Source organism: Herpailurus yagouaroundi, unplaced genomic scaffold (genome assembly GCF_014898765.1).
Source record: "Herpailurus yagouaroundi ecotype Mexico unplaced genomic scaffold, PumYag 189, whole genome shotgun sequence".
In the NCBI taxonomy this organism is placed as follows: Eukaryota; Metazoa; Chordata; class Mammalia; order Carnivora; family Felidae; genus Herpailurus; species Herpailurus yagouaroundi.
In genome coordinates this window covers 17,294,083-17,320,515 of record NW_024412420.1, presented here as the reverse complement: position 1 = coordinate 17,320,515, position 26,433 = coordinate 17,294,083, and the positions used below count along the sequence as shown (strand labels likewise).

Below are 26,433 nucleotides of genomic sequence, written 5' to 3'. Positions count from 1 at the left end.
CTGCATATTCCGGAAGGCAATTGGAGGGGGTGGGAGAACACTGAAGTCAGAAAGGTACTGTGGCTGGCCCCAAATGCTCAGCCCTTTGAACCAAGGATGGTCTCCAGGCTGAACTTCCAAGTATTCAAGGCCATACACTATCTTTTACAAGCAGGTCTGGGGTGGAGCCAGAGGCTGGGCTAAGGCAGGCAACTAACTGGGTTTAACACTTTATTTACTTCTTGAGATGGAACTCTGAAGACGGATAGCAAGTTACTTCTTTCCCTATTCCGTAGGAAGGGTATGGACTAGCTCTCCGATCCAGACTTAAAATAAGATCTCAAACTACTCCTGGAAGACATTTCCCCCATTTTTGCAAATTCTTCCAGAGTGGCTGGGATCCAGCTATCCACCATTCGAGTCCTTGGAAGCTGCCCCTGAGCCCGAGACCCTCTGGGGATGGGTCTCTTGCCCCTTGGGGAATCTCCCTAAAGGGAACTCCTGATCCCTTTTCCGAAGCGGGGAGCAGGATAGCGGGGAGAGGCGAGGCCCGCCTGAAACTGGAACGCGGGTCTAAGCGGAGAGAAGGGAGCAATCTTTCACCATCGCCCTTTTAAGGGATCGCTGGGCGCCGAGGGACACGGGTGGGTACAGGTCCCAGCCTGTGCTTCCCCGAGTGGAAAGAGAGCAGGGGGTCTTGGGCTGTGCGGTGTCTCCCAAACCACCACCTCCCCGCCTACCCTCCAGCCGCTCGGGAAGGCTACTTTCTCCGGCCTTTCCCGCGACGTCCGTATCCCCCCTCCCTTCCTCTCCCCTCTCCGTCTCCGCCCCCTCGCGCAGAGGAGGCCTCGCCGCTTTAAGAGCCAGGGTAACGATTGACAAGCAATAAACGCGGAGAGCCGGGTTGCACTGGAGCCGCACCGAGCTACGGGCTCCCCGGGGCGCAGGTAGGCGCCCCCCCCCCTGGGCCAGCGCTCACCCCAAGGTCCTTGCTTCCTCTTCGTGCAGGTACAGCACTTGGGGCCCTATTCTCTGGGTCCGGTTTTCCCCGGGTCCCTTCCCTCGGGTCCGTCCCCTCCCTCTCCACCTCCCTCCTCCCTTCCTCTCTCGGGGGGCTCCTAGGGAGAAATCAAAGCCCGGTGTCCCGTGAGGCTGCCCCCGCGGTTAGGGCTGTAAAGTGACATCGGGTTCAGAGCTGGTGAGCTGAGCGAGGCTCCGGTATCCGCGAGGCCTCTTCGGGGGCCGTGCGGATTCGGGGGACTTTGGAGCCGGGCATTACGTAAGAACCGCGCTGTTAGCGCTTCCGGGGGGTGGGGGCGCGAGACAGAGGTTGCGTGGGTCCCCGTGGCCCCTCAGACCCCCTTGGGAGGTCAACACTTCAACCTACCCTGGGAAGGGGTCCTGGGAAGGGGGGCGCGCTGCTTCTTTCGCCTCCCAGGCTGTAGCGGGGGCGGGTCGGGGTCGAAGGCCAGGGCTACGGCCTGGAGACCTGGGAGGGGATCGGTGCCAGGAGCGAGGAGCCGGGGTCAGAAAGTTAGGTCAACTAAGGGGCGGGGGGAGTGAGGCGGGGGGCATCCAGTCAGTGACCTCATCCCCTAGACTCCCGCGGGCGCGCTTGCAAAGAGCCTTCTTTGATGGCTCGCAACACGCCCCCCTTCCCCCAGGTCCTAGCGCCCGGCGGGTTAGGGCCGAGCCGGTGGGGCTGGGGCTCTCTGATTGTCGGTGCGTGCAGGTCCGCACGTCCCTAGACCCCCATCCTTTAGGCTGTCTACCCCTCCCCAGATCTATCGGTCTTCAAAGCTCCTTTGTCAGACCTTTCTCCTCAACATCTCTTTGTATGTGTATTGACGGAGGGGTCCGCATCACCTACTGACCCTGGGTGGTGTGGATGGTCTGGAGGTAGGGGTGAGAGGACACCTAGGCGCAGGCTTTTGGAAGCCGAGGAGCGCGTTCCCAGAAGCCTGGGCCCCGGACCTTGGCCCAGAGCCAGCCTGGCTTGCCTGGCACTGCTGTTCTCATGTGGGCACAAGCCAGGCCCCGCCCTCTCAGAGGCCTGGGTGGGGGTGGGGAAGAGCTAGCCGATGCTGTGGGAACGGATTACCCAGAGAAAAACCCAGGCAGGCTGGGCAAGACTCCAGGGGACAGGATCCTCCCTGCCTCTTCTCACCTTCCGCTCTCTAAGGAAGGAAGATGTCTGGAGTCCCCTCTGCCAATAACTGTCGGGGAGAACGGCACCAGCCAGGAGAATGCCCCAGGTTCCAGGTGGTCAGGACTTTGGATGGGGGAGGAGGGAAGGAATCCGGACAGCAGGGGTTGGCGTGGGGGCACTGGCTGGCACAGTAGATGCTGGGCATTTCTCCCAGCCTGGGTGCTAACCTCGGGGGGGGGGGGGGGGGGGGCCCTTCTTCTCCCCTAAAACTCCTTTCTTCCATGTCTTTAAGGGGCAGATCCAGGAGGAAGCGAAGTCTTCCCCGAGTCTTTGTAATTTCTGCTACCTGAGCTCAGGTGACCAGCTCTGGCCTGGGGGTGGCAGGCATGGGACCAGGGAGGGTTGTATTAAAATCTGGTATTGGTCCCTCTGGGGAGAGTCCTTTTTTTAGGGGGAGGTGAAGGTGTGGCTCCCTGCGCCCAGGGCCCAGCAGGCATTCAGTCCTAAAGTGGGCACTGCCAGCTGCTTCCCTCCTCTCCCCCACCCCTGCTGGGAGCCACTCACTGCCTCTAGTTGTCACGGCAACTGGGAATTAGGGTTTTCACCAGCAGCAAGTGCCCAGGAAGGCGAAGGGAGGAAAAGGTAGTGGGTGGCTCCCTGGCACACGCCCCGCCCCCCACTGGAGACTGGGGAGCCCACTGCTTTCCTTGCCCCAGCTCTGGGCTAAAAAGAGGCAAAGGGAGAAAGAGGAAGTCAGAGAGGGCTTGGGAAGGCATGACTTCATGTCTGTCGGCCAGCCAGCCGAACGATTGTAGAGCATCTCCACTGGCTACGTCTAGGTTCCAGAAGCAAAACAAAACAGGTGTAGTTCTTGACGTCACGCAGCTTACAGCCTGGGAATGCCCATCTTTCCTGCTTTTGCCTCAAATTCTGGACTCTTACCCTCCCCCCTCAAAAAAAAATTAAATGAATAAAGGACAGATGGCAGGCAGAAACAGTTAAAATCCCGGGTTTTCATTGTAGCCCTCTATATTAGCTCTGTGACCTTAGGCAAAGCAACGAACCTCTCTGATCCTTCATCTCCTCCTCCTTGGAGGAATGGGCATGTAATACGTGCTCTTCCTGCCTTCCTGTGGGATCATATAGTCTCTGGGTAATGCCCTGATCCTGAGGGGAACCCCCTCTCCCCACCCCCCCACCCCACCCCCCCGCCGTTCCTTCCCCGTTGCTGTGCCATCGTTCCTTCTCATTCGTTTTCCTCCCCTCCTCCAGGAGAGACACTGCAGAGCCCTTGCAGACCTCACCATGCCAGTTGCTGCCACCAACTCTGAGTCTGGTAAGAAGGGGCTGAGGATGTCAGTTTGTATCAGTGGTTCAGAGAGTGCCAGGCAAGGGCTTGGGGTTGGAGAGCAGCAGTCGGGCACGTCCACGGCTACCTGGCTACCTCTAAGGATAAACTGGCCCCCACTGCTGCTCCATCCTGCCACTCAGCCTTTCCTTCCAGCTGCTTCTATGGCCCTGCTGCGTCTGCCCCAGGGTGGGGCTAGAGACGTGGCACAGCTCACCTCCGTGGAGGGCAGGGACTTGTGCGCTCCGGAGACGATCCACAGTATTGCTGGAGGGCAATGGCACGGGGCCAGGCTGGTTGGGGAGGTGGCCCTTAGGAGCTGGCCCTTGGAGGATGGCTTGGGAGTAGAGGGACTATAGCAGAACAGCCTGGGGCTGAGAAGTCCACAGTGCGGTGCCCACCAGACAGGTGGAGTAAACCAGCATGTGCCAGCGACATGTGCGTCTATGTGTGCTGGGACGTAAGGACCTGTGTGTGGGGAATGCCAGTTCAGGAAGCCTGGACCTGGTTCTGTAAGAGGTTTTAGGGCAAGGGAGTGAGCCGCCCAGATGAGCTCGGAAGCCTCAGGAGCAAATTACTTAACCTCTTGGGGCCTGCGTCTCCTCTTCTATCAAGAGGTTGATGTGAAATTCAAAGGCTATGATGATATTTCCATCATAGGACTATTCACAGTTGTTATGCTGTGCTGCTGGGTTATTACCTCAATTAGGCTGTGACCTTGAGTCCTGTTTAGGACCTAGGTTTTCCCGTCTGTAACATGAGGCGATTGGACGGGAGAAGTGTTCTTAACTTTTCTTGGTCCTGAATCCCTTTGTGAGAATCTGATGACAGCTGTGGGCCCTCATCATAGACCAATGCTTCTATGTACAAAATCTGCATTCTACCCCAGGGGTTCATGGACCCCCTTGTGCATTCAGGGGCCCGCCAGGTGAAGTTCCCTATGCTCGAGGCTAGGGGCCCTCACACTGTAATCTGCTCTATCTGACCTCCTGTCCATGCAGCCCCTTCCCTTGCCTCTGCAAGACTTTCCAGGCCTCCCAATTTGGTTAGAACGACTCCCCTGTCCCTCTCCTCTGAGAAAGTGAGCCAGGAAAGTGAAGGATGCTGTGAGTAGGCCAGACCCTAAACTGTGACACCCTTGTCCCCAGAAGAAAGGCCTTTTCTCCATGTAGTAGAGGCACTGTACTAACGTCCCCCAGCTTTGACAGCCTTGGAGGGCTCAGTGCCCCTACCTCCTGTCCAGCCTGCTCCCCCTCTGCTCCAGTCTGCCCGGGCCCCACTGTAAGCTGCTTGGGAGTTAATTAAGCCCATCCCTGAGCCTGTGATTAAAGGCCTCTCAATCTGGGGCTGCCCAGTAAACCCATTAATAGTGCCTGGAAGGGGTGTAGAGGGAGGGGAATTTGACTTCTTTGTTGCAGGCCAGTTGATGGGGGCATGGTGGGGGTGCAGTGGGGGGCAGGCAGGGAGGGGAGTCTAGGGGCATGGGTACAGTCTGCTTCCTCTGAGGACTCCTGGGGACCCTGATCCCCTGGTGTTCTGCCATAGGCTACTTCTGCCTTCCCACATCCAAAGGAAGGAGGACAGGAGCAGGCTGCTTAACCTCTTGGAGCCTGAGTTTCCTTTTCTCTAAAGAGGTGATGTGAGACCCTGAGACCATGAGCCTCTCGGTCCTTCCTGCAGGCAGCCCTCTCTGCCTGCCCCAGGCTGGATTGGCCCCTGGCCTCAAAAATCTAATGATGGATCTGCCTCTTCTCATTTGTGGCCATTACACTTTCTACAGGCCTGATAGATAGCAGTGCCCCTGCCTCTGAGTTCAGGGTCACCCTCCCTCTCCTCACTCCCTTCCCCGAGAGATCCCAGCCTGGGGATCTGCACAGTGAAGCTAACAATGTCCTCCTACCCTTCCCCACGGGTCAACATGGCCATTGTCATTGTGGAGTGGGATTCTCGCAGAGAGACCCAACTCTACTTCTAGTAGAGTGGAGGGCCCCCTTGGGGATGGGTTGGGAGATATGTGGGTTATGGCATGGGCTGGGTATTTAGAGAACTTACCCCTGGAGTCTCCAGACCTGCAGCCCTACCCTCTCTTCCCTCTTTACTTGACTCCCCCTTGTCTTTGAATCGAGGCTGGGATGTGGGCTGTTTTGAGGTGGAGCTGTCTCTTTAAATCTCTCTTGCATCCCTGGGTTAATGTCCTGGTGTGTAATCCCTCCTGCTGCCATGGCAACCAGGGGTGCGTTAGGACCTGGTGCCACTCCTCAGGGAATGGCTGGCTGGCTGGCTGGCTGGTGGCAGCAGCAGTGTCTGGAGGTGGCCTCATAGGTACAGGGTATCAGAGGAATGGAGGCACTGGGCTGGGGTGACTGCCAAGTCCTTTGCTCCTGCCCACCTGTGTCCCTGCTGCGAGGATGCACCTTCACTTTTCCCTTCCCAGATGCCTGACTTGCCCACCAGGCATCATCCCTAATCTAAGGGGAGAAGCTAATGCCTGATGGGGGAGGGAGAGGCTGCGGCTGAGGTGTGGGGTCAGAAGGGCTTGAGGCACCCTCCCCTGCCCGCAGTAATAGCGCTCCCTTCCCCTCCTTTTCCTCCCTGTTCCCCCCCCACACACACCTCTTCTGCACCCCCCTCCACTCCCCCAAGGCTAGCAGGTAGGGGGAGGCATTTGGGGTTTGGGGTATCTGCCCCATGCCACTGCCACTGCCACTGCCCTTGGCAGTGAGAGTGCCCCTGGTACTGAGAGTCATTCTTGGGGGTTTCCTTTGATCCTGAGGGGGTCATCGTAAAGGAGACTGGGTCTGGAGAAGGAACATACAGTAGAAGTCTGAGGGCCAGAGGAGGAAGCGGCCTGGGTGGATTGGAGAAGAGACTTCCAGAAAAGGGGGGCGGGAACAAGCTGGGGCCAAATCCCCACCCCGCCTTAGGTTTCCTGCAGCTGGACTGTGAGAGGAGGGGTCTCTGAGCACCGCCTCAGTTGTGAAGGGGCAGCAGGCTGAACCCCCTGCCCCACAAACCTCCTCTCTGCCGCCTCCTCCCCACCCCCGCTGGTGCGAACACGGGTGGGGGGGTGATCGGGCACCAGGAAGACCAGGACTCCCTTTCCCTCCGCCCCACTCGCACCCTACCACCGCCCCCTCCCCACCCGGCTGCTCCAGTCGGGCTTTGGCCAATCAGCAGGGCGAGCAGGGAGTCTGAGCCTAGCTATTGGCTGATTCTGCAGAGGGCGCTCCCCGAGTCCCGCCTCCTCCAGCGCTGCCCTCCTTGGGCAGGGAAGGCAGCGACCGCTGCGTGGAGGCTACTCCAGGAGCCCCGGAGCCGGGGGTGGGGGGTAGCCATGGCGGGCAGTCCGGGCAGCGGGGCCTCCTTGGAGGGTATATCCCTGGGCTCTTCTGAGGAAGCCGATCTCCAGAGGGAAGGTAGGGAAAGGCGGGGCGGGAGGCTGGGGGGAAAGCTGGACCCTTAATCTACTCTCCTCCCTAGGGGTTTGGGCATCTGGAGAGCGTGTCCTGGGAGCGGGCTCTCAGGAGCCTAAAGGTCTGGGGGCACAGCCTGTCAGGAGAGCTGGCCCGGACAGAGGGCATTAACTCCCCTGCCTCTGTCCTCCTCCAAGGCTGACAGGCTTGTGAGCCTGTACGTGAGGATGGCCGGGGAGGGTGGATCCCAGGATGCCCTCGCAGAGCGGGAAGAGTCCCTACCCTGGCTTCTTTCCGAGGCCACTAAAGGCCTTGCAGGTCTCTGATCAATGCCAAGCCCGGGCCTGAGTAGGAGGGGTCTAGAGGGCTGGCTTGGATGCTGTTTCTGGAAAAGGTGGGGGGGAGGAGGGAAAGAGGGGGTCGTTGAGCCATGACTGCTTCTCCAGTTCAGAGCCCCCTCCTCCTCGTCCCCATTCCTGCCTGGAGGAGGGGGCGCTGATAAGAGTGGTGAGAGGAGGCAGGGACTGTATCCACCCCTCCTCCATAGCTTGAGTGCTGTTATGTAGATGCAGGCGTGGGTGGCTGGGTGGCAGAGTAATGATACCCCCTGCCCATCTCTGCCCCCGGCTGGGCACATTCTGCTTCTCCCTTCCTCCCCCTAGAACCTGCCACGGCCAGGAGCTCCCACCTCTGTGGGTGGGTGAAGACAGCCCCTACCTCAGATCTCAGCAGCCACTGTGGTGGCCCAGTGTCAGTGTTCTCACGTCCTTGTTATGTCCCACGCCAGGCTGCGGGTTTGCTGATCCCTGGGCTGATTTGGTCTAACCTCTGCCCTTGGGTGCCCGTTTCCCCAGCTCCTGCCAATGTTCTGGGCCTCAGCTTTGGCTCTCTGTGTTCTTTGTTAACCTCTCAATGGTGATAGATCACTCTCTGCCAGAACTGAAGGGCCTGGAGACACAGTTGCACCCACCCGTTTTACAGGAGGGAAAGACCGAGGCCGGCGAGGGACCGAGACTTTTGAAAAATCACACTGAATTAGTGATACTGTTGGTACTGGGTACTGTAGAGGCTCTGGCCGCCTGCATGGCTGCCTGCTTGACTCTGGGCCTGCACTCAGGGACACCCCAAGTACTGTCTGTCTTATCCTTGAACCCTCTAGGTGCAGGTGGCTGAGTGCCGGGACCAGCCCATCCAGAGCTTGAGTGAGGAATCTGTGGTTCTCTGGTTTAGGACAGAACCTAGAACCTGACAACCGCTTCCGTTTCTCCCCCCCTCACACCTCGAGTCCATTTTCTGCTTCCAGGAGCCTCCCACCTGCCCCGGCTGGCATTACCTAGGGCCTAGAGAACAGGCCAAGCAAACTGCCCGCGTCCCCCCACCTCCCTTCCCCAGGCACATTCAGGGGCCTGGAGTGTCGGTGCTGGGCGTTGAGGGAATTGCTGCTGGAGAGGGGCTGTCTTCTGTGGCGCACAGAGCAGGAGGGTGGGATTGCTGTGGTGTGTTTTGGCCTCCCGTGCCCAGCTGGTACCTGTGTCTCACTGCCCGTCCCTTCTTCCCAGCCATGCAGCAAGTCCTGGACAACCTGGGATCCCTCCCCAATGCCACGGGGGCCGCGGAGCTGGACCTGATCTTCCTTCGAGGCATTATGGAAAGTCCCATAGTAAGATCCCTGGCCAAGGTATAGTGCCTCAGGGAGGTGGGCATAAGAGCACGGTGTCTGGGGAGGTTGTGGGGTGTTGGCCACGGGGTGCCTGGGAATGGGGCATGTGGCACTTAGAAGACCCTGGGAGGGGCTCTTGCATGAGGATGGTGCCCAGGTGATGGATCTGCATGACTGCAGGTGAGGGGGCTGTGTCGTGCCTGGCTGGTGAGAGCGTGGACAGGCCCACGTGGGCAGATGTGACCGCCAGCTTGTGGAGGGTGCGTCTGCCGAGGGGTGGGCACGTCTGTGCATTGGAATCTCCAGAGTTCATCCTGCCTGTCTCTCCCTGCCTTCGAGCATTTTGTGCAGGTGTCTTTTTTAAAGCCACCTGCCACACATCAGGTGGGGGAGAAACTCCCTAAGAGAGAAAGTCATGAAACGCGTTGGTAATGGCCGTGATAGAGGCAGATGCACTAGGTGTTTGGGGAATATAAGGACGGATGCCTAACCTGGCCCGATGTAGCCAGTGAAGGCTTCCTGGAAGAAGGGCCACTTGAGCTGAGTCTGGAAGAACAAAGAGGAGGGAGAGGGCATCTGGGGACAAGGGAAGAGCTTGAGCAGAAACAGAAGTGAGAAAAAGCCAGAAGTATGCGGGGGACTGTGAGTGTCGGTGTGAGGCTTGAGCTTCGGGTGCAAGACAGAGAGTGTAAGCTGCCGAGATGCTGACAGGTTGTGGCAGGCCCCGGGGGCTGTGCTGGGGACTTGGGCCTCGTCCTGTGATGTCCTGTGAGTGACATGGGGCCTTTTGTGGGTTTTAAGCAAGGGTGTTTTGATGGCACATGGTCATTTTAGGAGCATCCCCTCTGGCAGCCATGTGGAAGATGGTTGGAGGGTCAAGGCTGGAGCTGGAAAGACCTGAGTTGGAGATGGCTGTGAACTAGACCTCTAGTAACAGGGCTTGAGGGAGGGAAAGAGGAAAGAATTATTGAGGAAGTGAATTGACAGCGTTTGGTGTTTGGGTGTGGAAGGTGAGGGGTGGAGGTTGCAAGGCACCCAGGATTCTGCATAAGGGAAGTAAGAGGCTGGTGGTGCCCTCAGCTGAGGTGTCGGGGGGGGGGGGGGTAGAAGGGCGCCCCGTCTCCTGGGGAAGAGGTAGCAGAGTTGCAGAGAATCATGTGTGATTGCTCAGGGTTTTCAGAGAAGCGGGGGGCAGTGGTCTGCTGGAAATTAGGGATCTGGATGGAGCAGGGGGATTTGGAGATGAAGATTTGACTAATCGCTGAAGGGAGGGCAAGGGGTCCCCACTAAAGCCAGGGAGCAGGATTGACAGGGCCCCAGACTGCCCGTGGCAGATGCCGGACTTTCGGGGTGGGGGTGGGCTCAGTCCCGGGATGCCAGGAGGAGAGGGGGTGGCTTTGGTCCAGGTCTTGTGGGCTGTGGAGGCTGGGATGCAGGGGGGCAGTGTGAAGGGGACCAGTGAGAGGGAGGGACTCAGAGCATCACTTCTGGGGCCCAGACTGGGAGAGCGGGGAGGGAGGGACAAGATGGAGGCCTGGGGGCTCTCTGAGGTCATAGAGTGTTTGGAGAGAGAGTGCATAACTGGAAGAGAAGGCAGAGATTAGAGAGAGGGAGGCGGGAGGTGAAAGATTTCCAAGGAGCACAGCTCTAGGGGGTAACACGACAGTTTAGGATGTGGCTGCAGTGGATGGGGAGGTCATTGATGTTGAAGAGGCTCAGAAAGGAAAGGTTTGTGTGGGGGTGGGGTGGGAATCTAGGGTACGACAGGCATTGGGGTGGGAGAAGACCGAGGCAGGCCCAGGGTTTCAAGGAATGGCGATGGAGTGACCAGGAGTGTGGCAATGATGCTGTTGAGACAGCGGTAGAGGGCGGTACAGCCAGGTGGTGGCTTTTCCTCAGGGTAGGGATGGGGACTCTGACACAGGACAGCCGTGGCTGGCTCCAGCATGGGGTGTGGGAGGGACCAGGCCCCACTGGAGGGAGAGAGCTACTCAGGGGACACTGTGCCCTGGGGACAGAGCCTGGTCATGGGGAACGTTCCGTATGAAGACCTGGGGAGGTTGCTAACCACGGAGGGGGCAAGGGCTGAAATGGTCAGTAGTGGGATGTTCTGGGGAGGAGAAAAGTGAGCAGACTGGGGGGAATTGGAGAAAAGGCCGGTTGCTTTTCGTTCAATGGTCAAGGACTGTATTCGTGTATTAAAAGTAAAAACAGGAAGGGGCTTCTGGGTGGCTCAGTCAGTGAAGCGTCCAACTCTTGATGTCGACTCAGGTCATGATCTCATGGTTCGTGAGATCGAGCCCCTTGTCGGGCTCCGTGCTGACAGCGCAGAGCCTGCTTGGGATTCTCTCCGTCTCTCTCTGCCCTCCCCCCCCCCCAATTAAATAAATAAACAAATAAATGAGCATTGAAAAAAATAAAAACAAGGCATCACGCATGTTTGCAACAAAGAGAATGTGAGGTCCCGGAGGGCAGGGGTGTCCTTCTGTTTGCATCCCCAGAGCCCAGAACAGCCCTTAGCATACAGTAGGTGGTCACTAAATATTTGCTGAATGAATGAATACAAAGGGTGTAGGAGTTAAACCCAACAGCTGTGTAAGTACCTATCTCCAGGTCGTGAGTGCTGGCCCTGTTTTCTTTAGTGCTTGTTGTTTCTTTCCAAGAAATAAGATGTTGTCGTAGGGGCCCCTGGGTGGCTCAGTCGGTTAAGTGTCCGACTCTTGATCTCGGCTCAGGTCATGATCTCACAGCTCGTGAGTTCAAGCGCTGCCGTGTGGGCTCTGTGCAGACAGCTGAGAGCCTGGATTCTCCTTCAGATTCTGTGTCTCCCTCTCTGTTGTGTGGTATTCCAGTTTATGAGATAGAGCCTGGTGTATTTATTTATCGGTTCTACTGAGAAAAGGTGTGATGTTGTTGACTTTCTTCTACTAAGGACAGCGCTGCGGTGCGTGTCCTCACGTTCAGCTGCTTCTGCACATGCGTGAGTCTCTCTAGGGTGGACACTTGGCAGTGGCATTGCTGAATATGCACATTTTGACCCTCAACACCTGTAACCTGCCAAAGCCAATTTCAGAGTTGGATTTTTTAGACCGTTGTCCCCTCTGGGTCACGTTAGCTGTTGCTTCTACAGTGAGACAGCCAATGAAATCGAGAGCTTTTAGGATAGGAGAATCTCGGGGTTAGAAGGTCCCTCTGAAGCATGATTGCCCTTGCTAGCGTCCTTCTTCGGTGTCTTTGTCTGATCCACGAGACGGCCCTCCAGACGATCCAGACGGCCATACAGACGGCTGGCTGTATGATTTCCCATCACTCACCCGGTCAGCCATCACTGATACAGCGAATATCCATTGCGTGCTTACCGAGTACCAGGCACAGTGCTAGGGCTATGGGAGTGAGCGGTCAGATAGTTTGTTCTCCAGATGGAGTCCAAGTCTGTCGCCCTGGGGTGTCACAGTACAGCCTACCTGAGAAGTTACCGACGAACCGTATCAGACTGGAAACATATTCTCCAGACTTGTTTTGGGGGGATAAGCTGGTCAGAATTTCCTCCCAAGAGATTCCCAGGATGGTTCCAGATGCATAAAGCACAACAGAGAATAAGGTGGACCTTTCTTCAACTCTGAGACCCCCCAGTACGAGGCTGACGGGCCAAGAGGACCCTGTGACTTCTCTCCACTGAGCTGTGAGACAGACAAGAAGTGCATCTCCATAAAGGCCTGTCTGAGCTCAGTAAGAATCCTTCCCATCCCTGTACGTGTGACCCTTTGCAATGGAACTTTGTCACTTGTCTCATCGAGTGGCAGAGTTTCTCCATTCTTCAGTCTGGGCTTGACCCCATGACCTGCTTTGGACAACAGGACCTATTTCTTATTCCTTCTCACAATTTTAATGGCCTTGCATACAGAGATACATTTCCAACTTACCAGACAAAAGGGCTCGGATCAAAGATCCAGTTGTAAAAACTTGGTTCTCTTGGCAAAGTGGCCCATAAACAAGCTGGAACTTCGTGTGGTAGCTATTAAGCCCCCGCCCCTTCCCCTATGGGGTGGGGCTTGCCTGTCCCCTCTGGGGATGTGGCAGACAGCCTGGGAGGGGCTGGGCTGAGTAGAGCTGGGACGGAGGGGCGGGGCCTGAGGGGACGAACCCAGAGAGTAAAGGCTCTGGAGGGAAATCAAATCTGGCCGACAGGTCATAAATCCAGGGGCTTGGCTGCAGACAACAGGTGGCAGCCTTAGCAGGCGGGTGACATAGGGGAGGGCCGACTTGGATCCCTAGCAGGTGTTCCAACAGCAGGCAAGTCGAAGGTGAGGAATCCAAGTCAGCTGACATTCAGAAATTCTGGCAAACTGTTACCAGTGGAGACATCTGCCAGCTGGGGGGCCTGTGATCTAATCCACATGAGACAAGGTAGACAGAACATGGGGTTTGGAGTCAGAAGAGTCCTTGGTTGGCTGTGTGATTTTAGTATGTCTGACAACCTCTCTGAGCTCTAGTTATTTCTTTGGAAAAGTGGGGATAATGATGTCTCTCTTTCAGAGTTGTAGTAGGGATGGGGAAAGTCATGGATGTAGAAGTGCATTTCAAACCATAAAGAGTTGTTACAATGCAGTCTTGTCCATTGACTAGAGTTCACTGGGAGACTCCACTCCTGTAATAAGGCTGGGGTGAGAGAGTCCTAGAAGAATGAAGGAGTCGGTGGGGGGGGGGGTGTCACTGAAATAGAGACTCTGACCAAGGGACATGACAAGTGGAAGCTACGGTGGTGGGGAGCTCAGTGTATCAGTCGGTTTCTGCTGTGTAACAGACTATCCCACAAATTGTGGCTTTAAACAACCATGATTCATTTCTCATGATTTTTTGGATGGTTTGGGTGGTTTTTCTGGTCTGGGCTGCTCAGCAGGGTGGTCTAGGATGTTTTCATTCACACATCTGGTGTCTCAGCTGAGAAGGCTGCAGTGTCTAGGATGGTGTGGTCCCTCACCCTCTAGGAGAGAGCCCAGGTTTCTTCACGTGGCGGTCTCAGCAGCAAGGGAGGACAAGCCTCGAAGCCTCTTTTTGCATCATATTTGCTAATGTCCCCCGACCAAAGCAAATCACATCATCAAATCACGATTGAAGAGCGACTTTACCTTCTGGCACACCACCCTCTGGGACTTCTTTCGGTTTTTGAGCTGTTTAATTATGAGCATAGGCATCAAATGAGAATTCCCTGTCTCTTGCCACAATCAGAGATGTCGGAGTGTGAGGGCAGAGGGGGAAAAACTCACAGAGAAATGGCTGTGTGACGTTTCTGCTTTTGCAGTCTGCTTCTGGACCAGCAGCTGACAGATCAGGGTTCAAGTACCAGCTGCACCGTTAGCTAACTGTATACTTGGCCCAGGCTTCTGGTCTGTAATAAGCTTGAGCCCCTGCTGTGCCGAGGATGATTGTCAGAGCAGAATTCAACAAATGGTTACCACATAAACTCAAAACTTTCCTGGTAGTGGGGCTTAGTGCCTCTCAACTGCATGTATTCTCAAAACAGCTGCCCAGATGGTGGCACCACAGCCGTGGAGGAGCCCAGGAAACTGACTGGAGTCCCTGATGTACACAGATGAGTTCTGGGCTCCGAAGGAATTCGTTTCACCCACTCAAGTCTCAGATAATGGCCTTGGGACTACTGATCTCACAGGGTCATTATGACATTTATTTATTTTTTTAATTTTATTTATTTTTGAGAGAGAGACAAGAGACAGAGACAGAGCATGAGTGGGCCAGGGGCAGAGAGAGAGAGGGAGACACAGAATCCGAAGCAGGCTCCAGGCTCCGAGCTGTCAGCACAGAGCCCTGATGCAGGGTTCGAACCCACGAACCGTGAGATCATGACCTGGGCCGAAGTCAGTCGCTTAACCAACTGAGCCACCCAGGTGCACCCATCTGGTATGACATTTAAATGAGATATTTTGTAAATGTGCTGCTTTACCATTGAACGTACGTATACCCCATGGCCCAGCAATTTTGTTTCTGGGAGAAACTCTTGCATGTGCACCAGGAGATACAGACTGGAATGTTCATAGCAGTGCTGTTCACGATGCCCAAATCCTGAAATGACCCAGGTGCTTCCCAAGGAGAGGGCATGAATCAAATGTGGCATATTCACACAATGGAATATAATATGGTTAAAATGAACAACTGTGATATGGGGGGGAACAAAGAATGAATCATAGAGGAATAATGTTAAGTGAAAAATAAGAAGTGAAACAAAGTAAAATGTTATCTCTTAATATGGAAAGTGAGAGTAAATTTTAGCAAGATAATAGTGGGTAAAAAAATAGTAGGTAAAATAATTTTTCACTTAATAATGTTAAGTGAAAAGAATCAGGCCCCCAGGCATTATATATAGCATAATTCGCCCTTTTTTAAAAAAGGTAAGAATAATTAAAAATGATATCAATTCTAGAAATATGTATAATGCATAGAGACAATGAAACGGTAAATGGAAGCCGGGGCAGGATGATGACAGGGAATCAAGATGGCGGTTTCTGGGAGTGGATGGGTGGCTGGGCCATGTGGTTAGATGTAGGATATTGTCAAGATCCTCATTTATGGTTTGAATGGTGGGTTCTTCGATCCTTGTTATATTACTATAAAAATGTCTAACTCAATGCCCACCAAACTGAAAGGGAGCCATGCACAAACCAAACCAATGACCAGAACGTATCACAGAGCAAGGATAGGATGAATCCAATTCTGGGTTGGATTCAACCCAGCCCAAGCTGGGCCGTGAAGGTCCAGCTTGGAGAGCTGTGCTTTTATATCAGTGGGTGAGACGCCCGGGGCAGCCACAGGAGGATGAATGGACCAGCCTGCAGGGAGGTGTCATTAAGGGAGGGATGGGAGGTAGGCAGCTTGGGAGGGGCCCTGGCTTCCGGCTCAGTTAGTGAGGGCTCCTGGGGAAATTTGTTCTCCCCTGCTAAGCTGAAGAGACAGACCGGCTAAAGTGGCCATTGTGAGATGGTTCCATGCCCCAGTGCCACTGTTCATTCTTGAAATACAGTTCCTGGGCTCTGAACTCCAGGCATTGTTCTAGTCGCTGGTAACAGGGCCCGGAAAGCTTGGCATGCTGTGCTGAGCTAAATGACAAGAGCACATATGTTTTGGTGGAACCTTCAGAGACATGCCTCAGTGAGCGCCTGGGGAACATCAAGGAACATCAAGGCATAACTGTTTTCTTTCTTCTTTTTTTTTTTAATGTTTATTTATTTTTTGGGGGGGAAGGGAGAGAGAATGCACAGGGAGGTAGGGAAGGCAGAGGGAGGGAGGGAGAGAATCCCAAGCAGCCTTCATGCTCAGTGAGGAGCCCCACGTGGGGGCTTGAACTCATGACCGTGAGATTATGACTTGAGGCTGAAATCCAGAGTCCATAGCTTAACTGACTAGGACACCTGGGTGCCCCAAGGCATAAGTGGTTTCTGAGTGCTACTCCTTTGCCCCTTCAATTGTCTGCTTCTCCCACGCAGGAACATTCTGCCCCGCCAGGCTGTGGGCGTCTGTCTGAAATGCTTCTCACCTGCCAGAGGCTGGTTTAAGTGACTGTGGGGCTAACGTGCCTCCCCCTGCTGATGCCGTTCCCCTGGCCTGTTTGGGGAAGAGAAGATAGAAAGAGCCAGCCTTTACTGAGCACCTACTGTGTGCCAGGCCCTGTGTGCATCTCCCCGAATCCTCAGGGTATCCCTATGAGGTGTTATTAAAATCTCTTCTCTTGGGCTTGAAAAACATGTCTCCTGAACCTGCATCATTCATTGCTGCACATTGACATGTAACAACCCATGAATAATCTTGCTTTATCCATACCTCCACCTACATCCCTCTCTCCTGAATTATTTTTTTTAACGTTTTTTTAAATTTATTTTTGAGACAGAGAGAGACAGAGCATGAACGGGGGAGGGGCAGAGAGAGAGGGAGACACAGAATCGGAAGCAGGCTCCAGGCTCTGAGCCATCAGCCCAGAGCCCGCCGCGGGGCTCGAACTCACGGACCCGCGAGATCGTGACCTGAGCTGAAGTCGGCCGCTTAACCGACTGAGCCACCCAGGCGCCCCTCTCCTGAATTATTTTGAAGCAAATCTCAGGCATAATTTTATCTGTAGTTCAGCATATATAGCTAAAAGATAAAGATTCTTAAAAATATATTCACACTACCATTGTCACACATAGAAAATTAAACAAAATTTCCTATAGATTTTTAATAAATGGCATTGGGATACCTGGATTGTCCTTTGGAAAGATATCAAAGCAGATCCGTACTTACACCGTACACCAGAATAAACTCAAAGCAGATCGGAGATGTAAATGTGAAAAATAAACCATACATATCCTAGATGAAAACATGGATCTGTGTGTTGGGAAAGCCCCCCTTTTAAACTATGCTTTAAAAATCAGATGCATGTACTAATAAACTTTGCATTGACAGAAAACCGTAAGCAGCATCAAAAGACAATGACAAACTGGGGGAAAATATTTGCAAGAGATAGCACAGATAAAGGGCTTATCTTTCCAACACAGAGCACATTTGAAAAATGGGACAAAGAAAAAAACCCAAGACCTGATAGAAAAATTGGCAGAAGACGTGAACAGGCAATTTGCAGAGAAAGATGAAGAGATGGCCTTTAAACATATGAGGAGATGCTCAGCTTCACTCCAGAAGCAAAATGCAAATCAAGACCCACTGAGAAATTGTTTCTCATCCACGTGATTGGCAGACACGCAAAGGTCTGATCACACGCTCCGGTGGCAAGGCTTCAGGGAAGTCTCTCATCCAAAGCTGGTGAGAGGACAAAGCGGCCCGAGCCCCATGGAGAGGGGGGTTGTCAATATCTAACAAAAACACAGTGTATCTACTGCTTGATCCAGGAATTGACATGGAAGGCTTCTCTACCAATAGACAACAGCTATGCCAGGTTAATCACTCTAGCTTTGTTTGCAATAGTAAGAGATTAGAAACAACCTAAATACCCCTGAGAATGGTCGAATGAATTATGGTACTCCGGTCGCGCAGTGACTCAAACGCAGTAATTAAAATAAGATATAATAATAATAAAGGAAGATCTCCATGTAGCAGCATAGAGTGATTTCCAGGGCATACTGTTCAGTAAAAAGCCAAACAGCAAACCAAGCCAATTAAAAAACAAACAATCAAACAAAAAGGAAGCAAAGAGTGTGTGTGTATAGTGTTCTACATTGTATGTAAAAAAGAAAGAGAAATATTTACTTACTGTTGTGAAAAGAAAGAAGGGGCTCGAACCTGCGAACCAGGAGATCATGACCTGAGCTGAAGTCGTACGCTTAACCAACTGAGCCACCCAGATGCCCCTAAAATCTCTTTTTGAGAGAGAGAGAGTGCAAATAAGGGAGGGGCAGAGAGAGAGGAGGACAGAGGATCCAAAGCAGGCCCTGTGCTGAGAGCAGGGAGGCCGATGCAGGGCTCGAACTCACGAACCCTGACCATGACCTAAGCTGAAGTTGGACACTCAACCAACCGAGTCACCCAGGTGTCCCTAGGTTTACTTTTTATATAGATTTAAATTATCTTTTTGGGAGAGAGAAAGAGAGAGAGAGAGAGAGAGAGAGAGAGAGAGAGAGAGAGAGAGAATCCCGAGCAGGCTCCACACTTAGCATGGAGCCTGATGTGGGGTTCCATCCCAGGACCATGAGATCATGACCTGAACCAAAATCAAGAGTTGGATGCTCAACGGATGAGCCACCCAGGTGCCCCTAGATTTAAAATTTGAACCACGTAAGTGTTGTAAATATTCAAAAAATACAAATGAATTGAAAAGAATGAAAAAAGCAAACTCTGAGATCAAGTGCAGATAAGTGAATCTGTCCACATAGTAAATCATTAGCATAACTATACAGAAAAGGGAATTAATTCCAGTACTTTTGCTCACAGTATTCTGACTGTATACCCTAAGTGAGATACAGTCTAAGGCTGTACTATTTGATACAGTAGCCACTAGCCACATGTGAGTATTTATTTAAATGCTTAAATTAAAATGAAAACACTTAAATAAACTGCACTGCTGATGTAGAATTAAAAATTCAGCTTTTCAGTCATACGAGTCCCGTTGCTTGATGGCCGCATATGGCTGCCATGTTGGCCAGCACAGATACAGAGCATCTCCCTAATGCTGTAAGTGCTTTTAGACTATTCTGAGGACAAAAGGGACTGCAGAGAAATCTTGACTTTTACTTAAGTTCGTGATAGGTGGTCACAGTAGTTTAGCAATTTTGAAATCCTTTTGAATTTTGAAGGATGGAACAGATAAGCAGATATATTCATATTTTGGGGAAATAAGTTCTCACTGAGGGAGAAGCCGGGTACAAATACGGAATGGGAGCAGAGGAGGAAAATTTTGCAGCGTTAGATTTTAATTGGAACTATCACGGTCAACTAACGGTTGCTAAAGAAGTGACATGCCAGAAACAATGAGCACTGAGTACCCCAGATCTTGGTTTCTAAGTACCATTCCCTGCCAAAAGGAATCCAAGTTCCTCGGAGAAATTGCTGAGCCCAGACGTGGGGCAGGGAAAGTACGAGATGAGCCTGTGGCAGAGGGAAGAAGGGTGCTCGAGGACTGATGGGAACCGTGTCCAAAGGACACGGGTGTGTTTGGAGCTCCCAATGAACAAAATTTGGGATAAATTGAGACCACGAAGATAGCGATGGTGGTGGGGTATAACGCAGAATAAAAAAGAATCCATAGTGATACAGAGAGGGGAGTTTAGGTGAGAGGGAGGTGGGGTGGGAGGGAAAAAGGACTAGCTCTTTCTTACAGGAGAATGCCAGCTAATAAATGTAGAAGGAATAACGGAGTTAGAAAAATCACTCTTTTGCAACCCCCAACTTAAGAACTGATTTAGGCAGGGGTCATAAATGAATGCTAAATACATCAATGGAAGATTGTTGGGGAACAGAATAGTCACAGTCTCAAGATGTGGGAAAGACACAAGATTGCTTATGTAGAACTCTGGCCCAAAATGATTAACCTGAGTCTAATCATGGCAAAACAATCAGAGAAATCCAGTTGTGGGGCATTTTACAAACTACTTGCCTGAACTTAAAAATGTCCCGAAAGGCCAGAAGTTACTGGGATCTGGTCTAAAGGGGAATAAAAAGATGTGGCCTTTGTGTAACCAAATGTAACACATGGTCCTTGATGAGATTGTTGATCAGAAAAAAACAAAAACCGGGGCGCCTGGTGGCGCAGTCGGTTAAGCGTCCGACTTCGGCCAGGTCACGATCTCGCGGTCTGTGAGTTTGAGCCCCGCGTCAGGCTCTGGGCTGATGGCTCTGGGCTGATGGCTCGGAGCCTGGAGCCTGTTTCCGATTCTGTGTGTCCCTCTCTCTCTGCCCCTCCCCCGTTCATGCTCTGTCTCTCTCTGTCCCAAAAATAAATAAACGTTGAAAAAAAAATTAAAAAAAAAAACAACCCCCCAAAACTATAAGGGATACTTTGGGGACACTAACCAGTATTTAAATAGAGACTGTCTATCAGATATTACATCAATGTGTCAACGTTGAACTTCTTCCAAGTGGTGGTGGTATTATAGTTTATGTAGCTGGCCTCCTACTTGTTCTTAGGTGATGTACGCTGAAGTAGTCTGGGGTGAAGTGACTTAGGTCTATTTTTCAAATGGTTCAGAGAGAAAAAAGTCTTCATTTATATCCCTGAAATAAGACTCCTTACTTCCTGACCCAACTAACATAACTCTCCTTGCTGGACTGGTCACTGGTAAAACCTTCCTTCCCCCTTTTCAGAGCACATGGAGCCCAGAGTCCATAAATCAACAAGCAGGTGCAAGGTCCTCTCCTGGTGCCATGTGCATTTGACCCTTGAGCAACATGGGTTTGAGCTGTGCGAGTTCACTCGTCTGTGGACTTTTCTCAATAAATAAAGCACAGTACTGTAAATGTTTTCTCTTCCTTATGACTCTCTTAACATTTTCTTTTCCCTAGCTTACTTTATTGTAGAGTACAGTATATAATAATATAACGTAGAAAATATGTGTTAACCAACTCTTTGTTTTTGTTTTTGTTTTTTTTGAGAGAGAGAGAGACGGGGGGAACACTCATGTGAGAAGGGAAGGGGCAGAGGGAGAGGGAGAGAGAGAATCCCAAGAAGGCCCACACCCAGTGCGGAGCCTGACATAGGGGCTCAATCCCACGACCTTGAGGTCACGATCTGAGCTGAAATCAAGAGTTGGGCACTCAACCAACTGAGCCACTCAGGCACCCCAACCAACTCTTTGCTACCCATAAGGCTTCCAGTCACCAGTAGCCTATCAGTAATTAAGTCTTTGTGGAGTAAAAAGTTTTATGTGGATTTTTGACTGTGCCGGGGTTGGTGTGGCAAACCCTCGTGTCGTTCAAGGTCAACTGCACCGGTTTCTCGTCCCCTCCCTCACTGGGAGCACTAGGCTGAAGGCCTGGAGATCCAAGTTTGGGTCCCTGTGACCTTGAGCAAGTTACTCCACCTCCCCGGCTTCTTCATCCTGGGCTACAGGATGTCCAAGACCATGATGTTGGGTGGAATAAGTTATCCTTGAACTCACATGCTTATAGGGTCCCTGGGGGGCTGGAGACAGCGTGATAAGTTTCATGGCCCTCTGTGGCAACAGGATGAAGGTTTATCCTTTGTACTCTCCCTTCCCTAAATTGGGTCCTAATCACCATTTTGGGGGTGAAAGGAGAAGGCAAGGTGTGCCTGTGCAGGTGGGAGTGTGCTCGCTGCTGGGTGAGTGAGGGTCTGAAGCTGATGTCAGAAGCGGTGCCAAGGGCGGGGTCTGAAGTCAGGATTTGCGCTGGGGGGGCGGGGGGGCGGCGGGGCAGTGTTTGGTAGCTCGGGGTTCTTGGGGAGCCTCAGGTGTTACCTGCCCCGCCCTCACCCACCAGGCCCACGAGCGGCTGGAGGAGACCAAGCTGGAGGCCGTGCGGGACAACAACCTGGAGCTGGTGCAGGAGATCCTTCGGGATCTGGCGCAGCTGGCAGAGCAGAGCAGCACAGCCGCGGAGCTGGCCCGCATCCTCCAAGAGCCTCACTTCCAGGTTCCAGCCCCGGAGGGGTGGGGAGTTGGGGTGGTGGCTGGGGCGGCCCCTGGGAGAGGGGCTGGCGGGGAGTTAGAGCCACGGGGCACTGTCCCACGGTCCCTCCTGTTTCCACCACCTCCCCAGTCCCTCCTGGAGACACACGACTCTGTGGCCTCGAAGACCTATGAGACTCCCCCGCCCAGCCCTGGCCTGGACCCCACCTTCAGCAACCAGCCGGTGCCTCCCGACGCGGTCCGCATGGTGGGCATCCGCAAGACCGCTGGAGAGCATCTGGTGAGGCCACGGGGCAGGGCTGGGGGTGGGATCCGGAGGGGGGCGGGGTGGAGAGTAAGCAGTGGAGGCCGGATCTGGCCCGGAGAGGGCTGAAGGGGAAGGTGGTTCCAGCTTTGCCCCCGGGCCAGGCCCGTGCAGCCCCAGGAGACCGCAGACACCGCGCACCTGAGCTGCACACGTCCGCGTGCCAGGACCCTCCCCACTCTGCCCCCCTTCCCTCCATGAGCGGCCCTGTAAGTGAAGGATTGGGGCAGAAAAATGGAAGAGGGGGACTCTGTGAGTCCGGGGTGGAAGGGGTGAGGGTGGGAATGGAGGGGCCGTTAGGAAACCCACTTGAAGATTCTACCTTGGAGCAGCTGGGGCCTTGTCACACCCGCCCTCCACCCCCCAGGGAGTGACGTTCCGTGTGGAGGGCGGCGAGTTGGTGATCGCGCGCATTCTGCACGGCGGCATGGTGGCTCAGCAAGGCCTGCTGCACGTGGGCGACATCATCAAGGAGGTGAACGGGCAGCCAGTGGGCAGCGACCCCCGCGCGCTGCAGGAACTCTTGCGCAGTGCCAGCGGCAGCGTCATCCTCAAGATCCTGCCCAGCTACCAAGAGCCCCATCTGCCCCGCCAGGTGGGTCCCTCCACCTACCTCCCCACCCAGCCCAAGGCCCAAGGGGCAGCCGGGACTCCCAGCCGCCAGGGTCACAGGCCCACATACACGTGCATTGGCCTGAGTCTTGGGCACTCGTACGCATGTGCAAGGGACGCGCGCGCGTTTGTACCCGCGTACGCAATCTGTATCGATGCAGCCCCGGGCCTCTGTGTACCGTGTGCGCGCATGCGCGATGCTGAGTTGCCAGGTGCCCTGTACAGCTGCCTCCTGGTTGGTGGAAGGTGGGGGTGTGGCCGTTCTGTCCACTCTCCTACTGGCTCCGTAGCCATCTGCCAGAGCCCCCTGTTCCAAGAGGCGGCTGTGGGTGGACTGAGGGATCCAGAGCCAGGATTGTGTCCCTTACCCAGTGATCTGCCTCCTCCTCAGCGGGTGGCCGCCTCAGGCCCCAGGCCTGACCACAGGCCCCATCAGTCTGAGTCCTTTTGTTCTAGATGCAAAGGGAGGCCGCTACCAGGGGGGCCTGGGGGCACCATGCCCCTACTAGGGGGGCCACGCCTTAGCCTCTTTCACCTTTGTGAGGGCCTGGGGAAGACAGTGGACCCCGTGACGGCCCCCCCACCCTCAGAGGGGGAAGTGGGGTAGGGGGCTGGTCTGAGAAGGGTTCTGACCTCCAGCCTTACCTTCCTCCCTTGACCCTTCTCTGATCCCCCATCCAGGTATTTGTGAAATGCCACTTCGACTACGACCCTGCAAGAGACAGCCTTATCCCCTGCAAGGAAGCTGGCCTGCGCTTCAGTGCTGGGGACTTACTGCAGATTGTAAACCAGGACGATGCTAACTGGTGGCAGGTGAGCCCTCGGTGTCTGTCTCTCCAGGCGTGGTGTGTGGGGGAGGTGAGCGCCCAGGGAGGTGTCTTCTCACTCAGGCAGATCTTTCTCCCTTGTCCGTTTTCAGGCATGCCACGTCGAAGGGGGCAGCGCTGGGCTCATCCCCAGCCAGCTGCTGGAGGAGAAGCGGAAAGCCTTTGTCAAACGGGATCTGGAGCTGACACCCACCTCAGGTATGAGGGTCCCCCCCCCCCCCCCGCCTCATGACCCCTAATCTGGGATGTGACACAAACCTGCCTGGCCTCACTCGTCCATCTCCCTGTGGCCAGGGACCCTATGTGGCAGTCTTTCAGGAAAGAAAAAGAAGCGAATGATGTATTTGACTACGAAGAATGCAGGTGGGTGTTGGGGGCCCCCTTCCCTGTCCTCCTCTGATATGGCATGCGCCCTCCCGCCCCCGCCAGTGACTTGTTGGTGCTGATGCTGCCAGTCCCATCCCCAGAACTGCCCAGTCTCTCTCTGCTACCCTCCCCCCACCCACCGCAGCAGCCTTCTTATCCTTGGCCTCCCTGAGGTCCGGCCCCACCCACGCCTCCCGCTTAGCCTGATGGGCGCCATCTCCTGTGTTCAGAGTTTGACCGGCATGAGCTGCTCATTTATGAGGAGGTGGCCCGCATGCCCCCCTTCCGCCGGAAAACCCTGGTGCTCATCGGAGCCCAGGGTGTGGGCCGGCGCAGCCTGAAGAACAAACTCATCATGTGGGATCCAGATCGCTATGGCACCACCGTGCCCTGTGAGTGGGAGCCGGGCCTTGGTGGGCAGGGGACTGGGAGCAGGGGCTGGGGCTGGGTCCACTGAGCAGGCATCTGCATGGACTCCCAAGTCAAGGGGTACTTTTGAGTGAGGCGTGGGGGGAGTGCGCCCTCTGTAGGTGGTAGAGGGAACTGCAGGCTGGAGAGGGGTGGGGAAGCTGTCCTTTGAACCTGGGTGGCCTGGGTGGGCTGCGGGAAGGCCTCGCCTTTCCTCCTCTCAAGTTTCACTTACGAGAAGCCCTACTGGGAACCCCTGTGAAACAGGGCTGCGTGTGGCCTTGTGGAAGACGGGGCTTCTTGGTGACAGAACCAGCTGGGGTGGTGAGAGCCCCGGGTTCCTGGAGGCGGGAACCTGAGTGCTGACCCCAGATCTCCTTGACCTTGGCGTGTGGCTTTGGGGTGCACATCGCCCCCTCTGGGCCTCAGCCCCCCATCTGTGAGCACTAGGTTGGCGCAGTGAACTCTGAAGGTCCTGTCAATGTGGGAGTCTCGAATGCGTGTGTGGCAGGGGTGAGGGTGGGGGTGCGGGTGTGGGGGAGGCGGCAGCGTTTTGAAGGCGGAAGGAGGCCGCCCCTCCCAGGCTGCACGACCGTGCGACCGTGCGCGTCTGAGATGGTACAGCCTGCTTGTGCTCACTCAGCCCCTCCTTCCCCCCCAGACACGTCCCGGCGGCCCAAGGACTCCGAACGGGAAGGTCAGGGCTACAGCTTTGTGTCCCGTGGGGAGATGGAGGCGGACATCCGTGCTGGGCGCTACCTGGAACATGGCGAGTACGAGGGCAACCTGTATGGCACGCGCATCGACTCCATCCGGGGCGTGGTCGCCGCCGGCAAAGTGTGCGTGCTGGATGTCAACCCCCAGGTAAAGTCCCAGCCGGTCTGAGATCCCCGCTGGGTACTCTGCTGGCCCACCCCCAGCACTCCCCATATGCTTCCAGGCACTGGTCTCCCAAGCACCCTCATATATCCCCCAACTACTGCTAGGGACCCAACCCACCTGGAATCTCTTTCTCGCCCTCCCAGGCCCCCTCCTTCTCTAGCCTCTTCCAGTTTCCCAGTCCCCGGCCACCTGCCAGCTGTTTCTCTCCCATTGTCCCCAGGTTCCATTTCCCCACCCTCCCAGGTAGCCCCCAGCTATCCCTCCTCCCCCTTCCAGGATGTCCGTGGGGATATACTCCCCCACCCCCTTCTTCTGCTCCCGCAGGCAGTGAAAGTGCTGAGAACAGCTGAGTTTGTCCCTTATGTGGTGTTCATCGAGGCCCCTGACTACGAGACCCTCCGGGCCATGAACCGGGCTGCATTGGAGAGTGGGCTGTCCACCAAGCAGCTTACGGTGAGGACTCTGAGGTGCGGTGGGAGGGGTCTGATGGCTGCCCGGGGAGAAGGTAGGCTGGAGCTGATGAGGAGAAGAAGGTGGCATTGGGGAAGGGAGAGAGGGCACCACCCAAGGTATCAGTGAGGTTGGACTCCTGACTCCCACTTTATCGGTTTGGAAACGGAGATCTGAGCAAGGAAGTAAAGTGCCCAGAGTCTCATAGAGTCAGGGATACATCTAGCCTGGGGTGCAGGAGGTTTTGAAAGGCCTGCCACTCCGTCCACTGTGGGGGGACAGAGTGCTTAAGGGAGCCCGGAGGGCCGGTGGGTGATCTCTGGGCAGAAGTGGGCCAGGCATTTACAGCTGGAGGGAAAAGCTGAAGGGAAGGAGGGGGCTGGAGCCTGGAAGGATGGCTGGAGGGATGAGTTAGCATCAGGGGGGAGGCTGGGAGGAGAAGCTTCAAGTCACTGGTTACAGGACATCAGGGCGCCTACCTCCCCCCCAGGTACCCCTTGGAGCCGCCTTCTCCGGATGTAGGGTTTGCAGAACTCTGAGCTCAGGGGTCCATCTGCTGGCCATGCCTGGTACTGCAGTCCTCCGGCCCCTGGTCAGAGGCTGTCTGGGCTGGGCTCCCCTCTGAAGTCCCCTGGCCACAAACATAGCCAACTGGGGTCACTGGGACAAAGCTGGGCCAGCCCTAGAGCTTCCACCTCTGCTCATTTAAGTCAGCATTCAAAGTGTCCTTCCTACCCCTGCTCAGCCAGCTGGCCAGCTTTGATTAGGTGTGGGGTAGCGGTGGCCTGGGGCACCCGTGGATTGCCTTAGTGGGGGCGTGCTTGGGAGGTGCATCTCAGGCGCCTGGTCACACTGGAGGGAGCACTGACCTTGGGGTCAGACAGACCCTCTGCAGCCACTGGCTGGCTGGGTGACCTCTTTGAACCTCAATTTTCTCTGCTGGAAATGGGGAA

General features: G+C 54.6%; 1 protein-coding gene across 9 annotated transcripts in view; it reads left to right on the top strand.

The window, feature by feature from the left end:
* Positions 1 to 787: 787 nt before the first annotated feature.
* Positions 788 to 26,433, top strand: part of MPP2 (MAGUK p55 scaffold protein 2) — a 28,585-nt gene continuing 2,939 nt past the window's right edge. The window contains exons 1-13 of one of the 9 annotated variants that reach the window (XM_040497725.1): positions 789 to 987; positions 2,421 to 2,484; positions 3,401 to 3,464; positions 8,449 to 8,567; positions 21,483 to 21,635; positions 21,762 to 21,911; positions 22,303 to 22,530; positions 23,229 to 23,360; positions 23,467 to 23,572; positions 23,669 to 23,737; positions 23,971 to 24,132; positions 24,810 to 25,012; positions 25,355 to 25,483. In XM_040497725.1, coding sequence (XP_040353659.1) covers positions 3,434 to 3,464; positions 8,449 to 8,567; positions 21,483 to 21,635; positions 21,762 to 21,911; positions 22,303 to 22,530; positions 23,229 to 23,360; positions 23,467 to 23,572; positions 23,669 to 23,737; positions 23,971 to 24,132; positions 24,810 to 25,012; positions 25,355 to 25,483 — 1,482 coding nt within the window. In that variant the 5' untranslated portion in view covers positions 789 to 987; positions 2,421 to 2,484; positions 3,401 to 3,433. Of the gene's footprint in view, positions 988 to 1,057; positions 1,259 to 1,571; positions 2,242 to 2,420; positions 2,485 to 3,400; positions 3,465 to 6,779; positions 6,893 to 8,448; positions 8,568 to 21,482; positions 21,636 to 21,761; positions 21,912 to 22,302; positions 22,531 to 23,228; positions 23,361 to 23,466; positions 23,573 to 23,668; positions 23,738 to 23,970; positions 24,133 to 24,809; positions 25,013 to 25,354; positions 25,484 to 26,433 lie in introns of those variants that run through there. The other 8 variants (XM_040497726.1, XM_040497728.1, XM_040497729.1 and 5 more) reach the window with 8 other exon arrangements.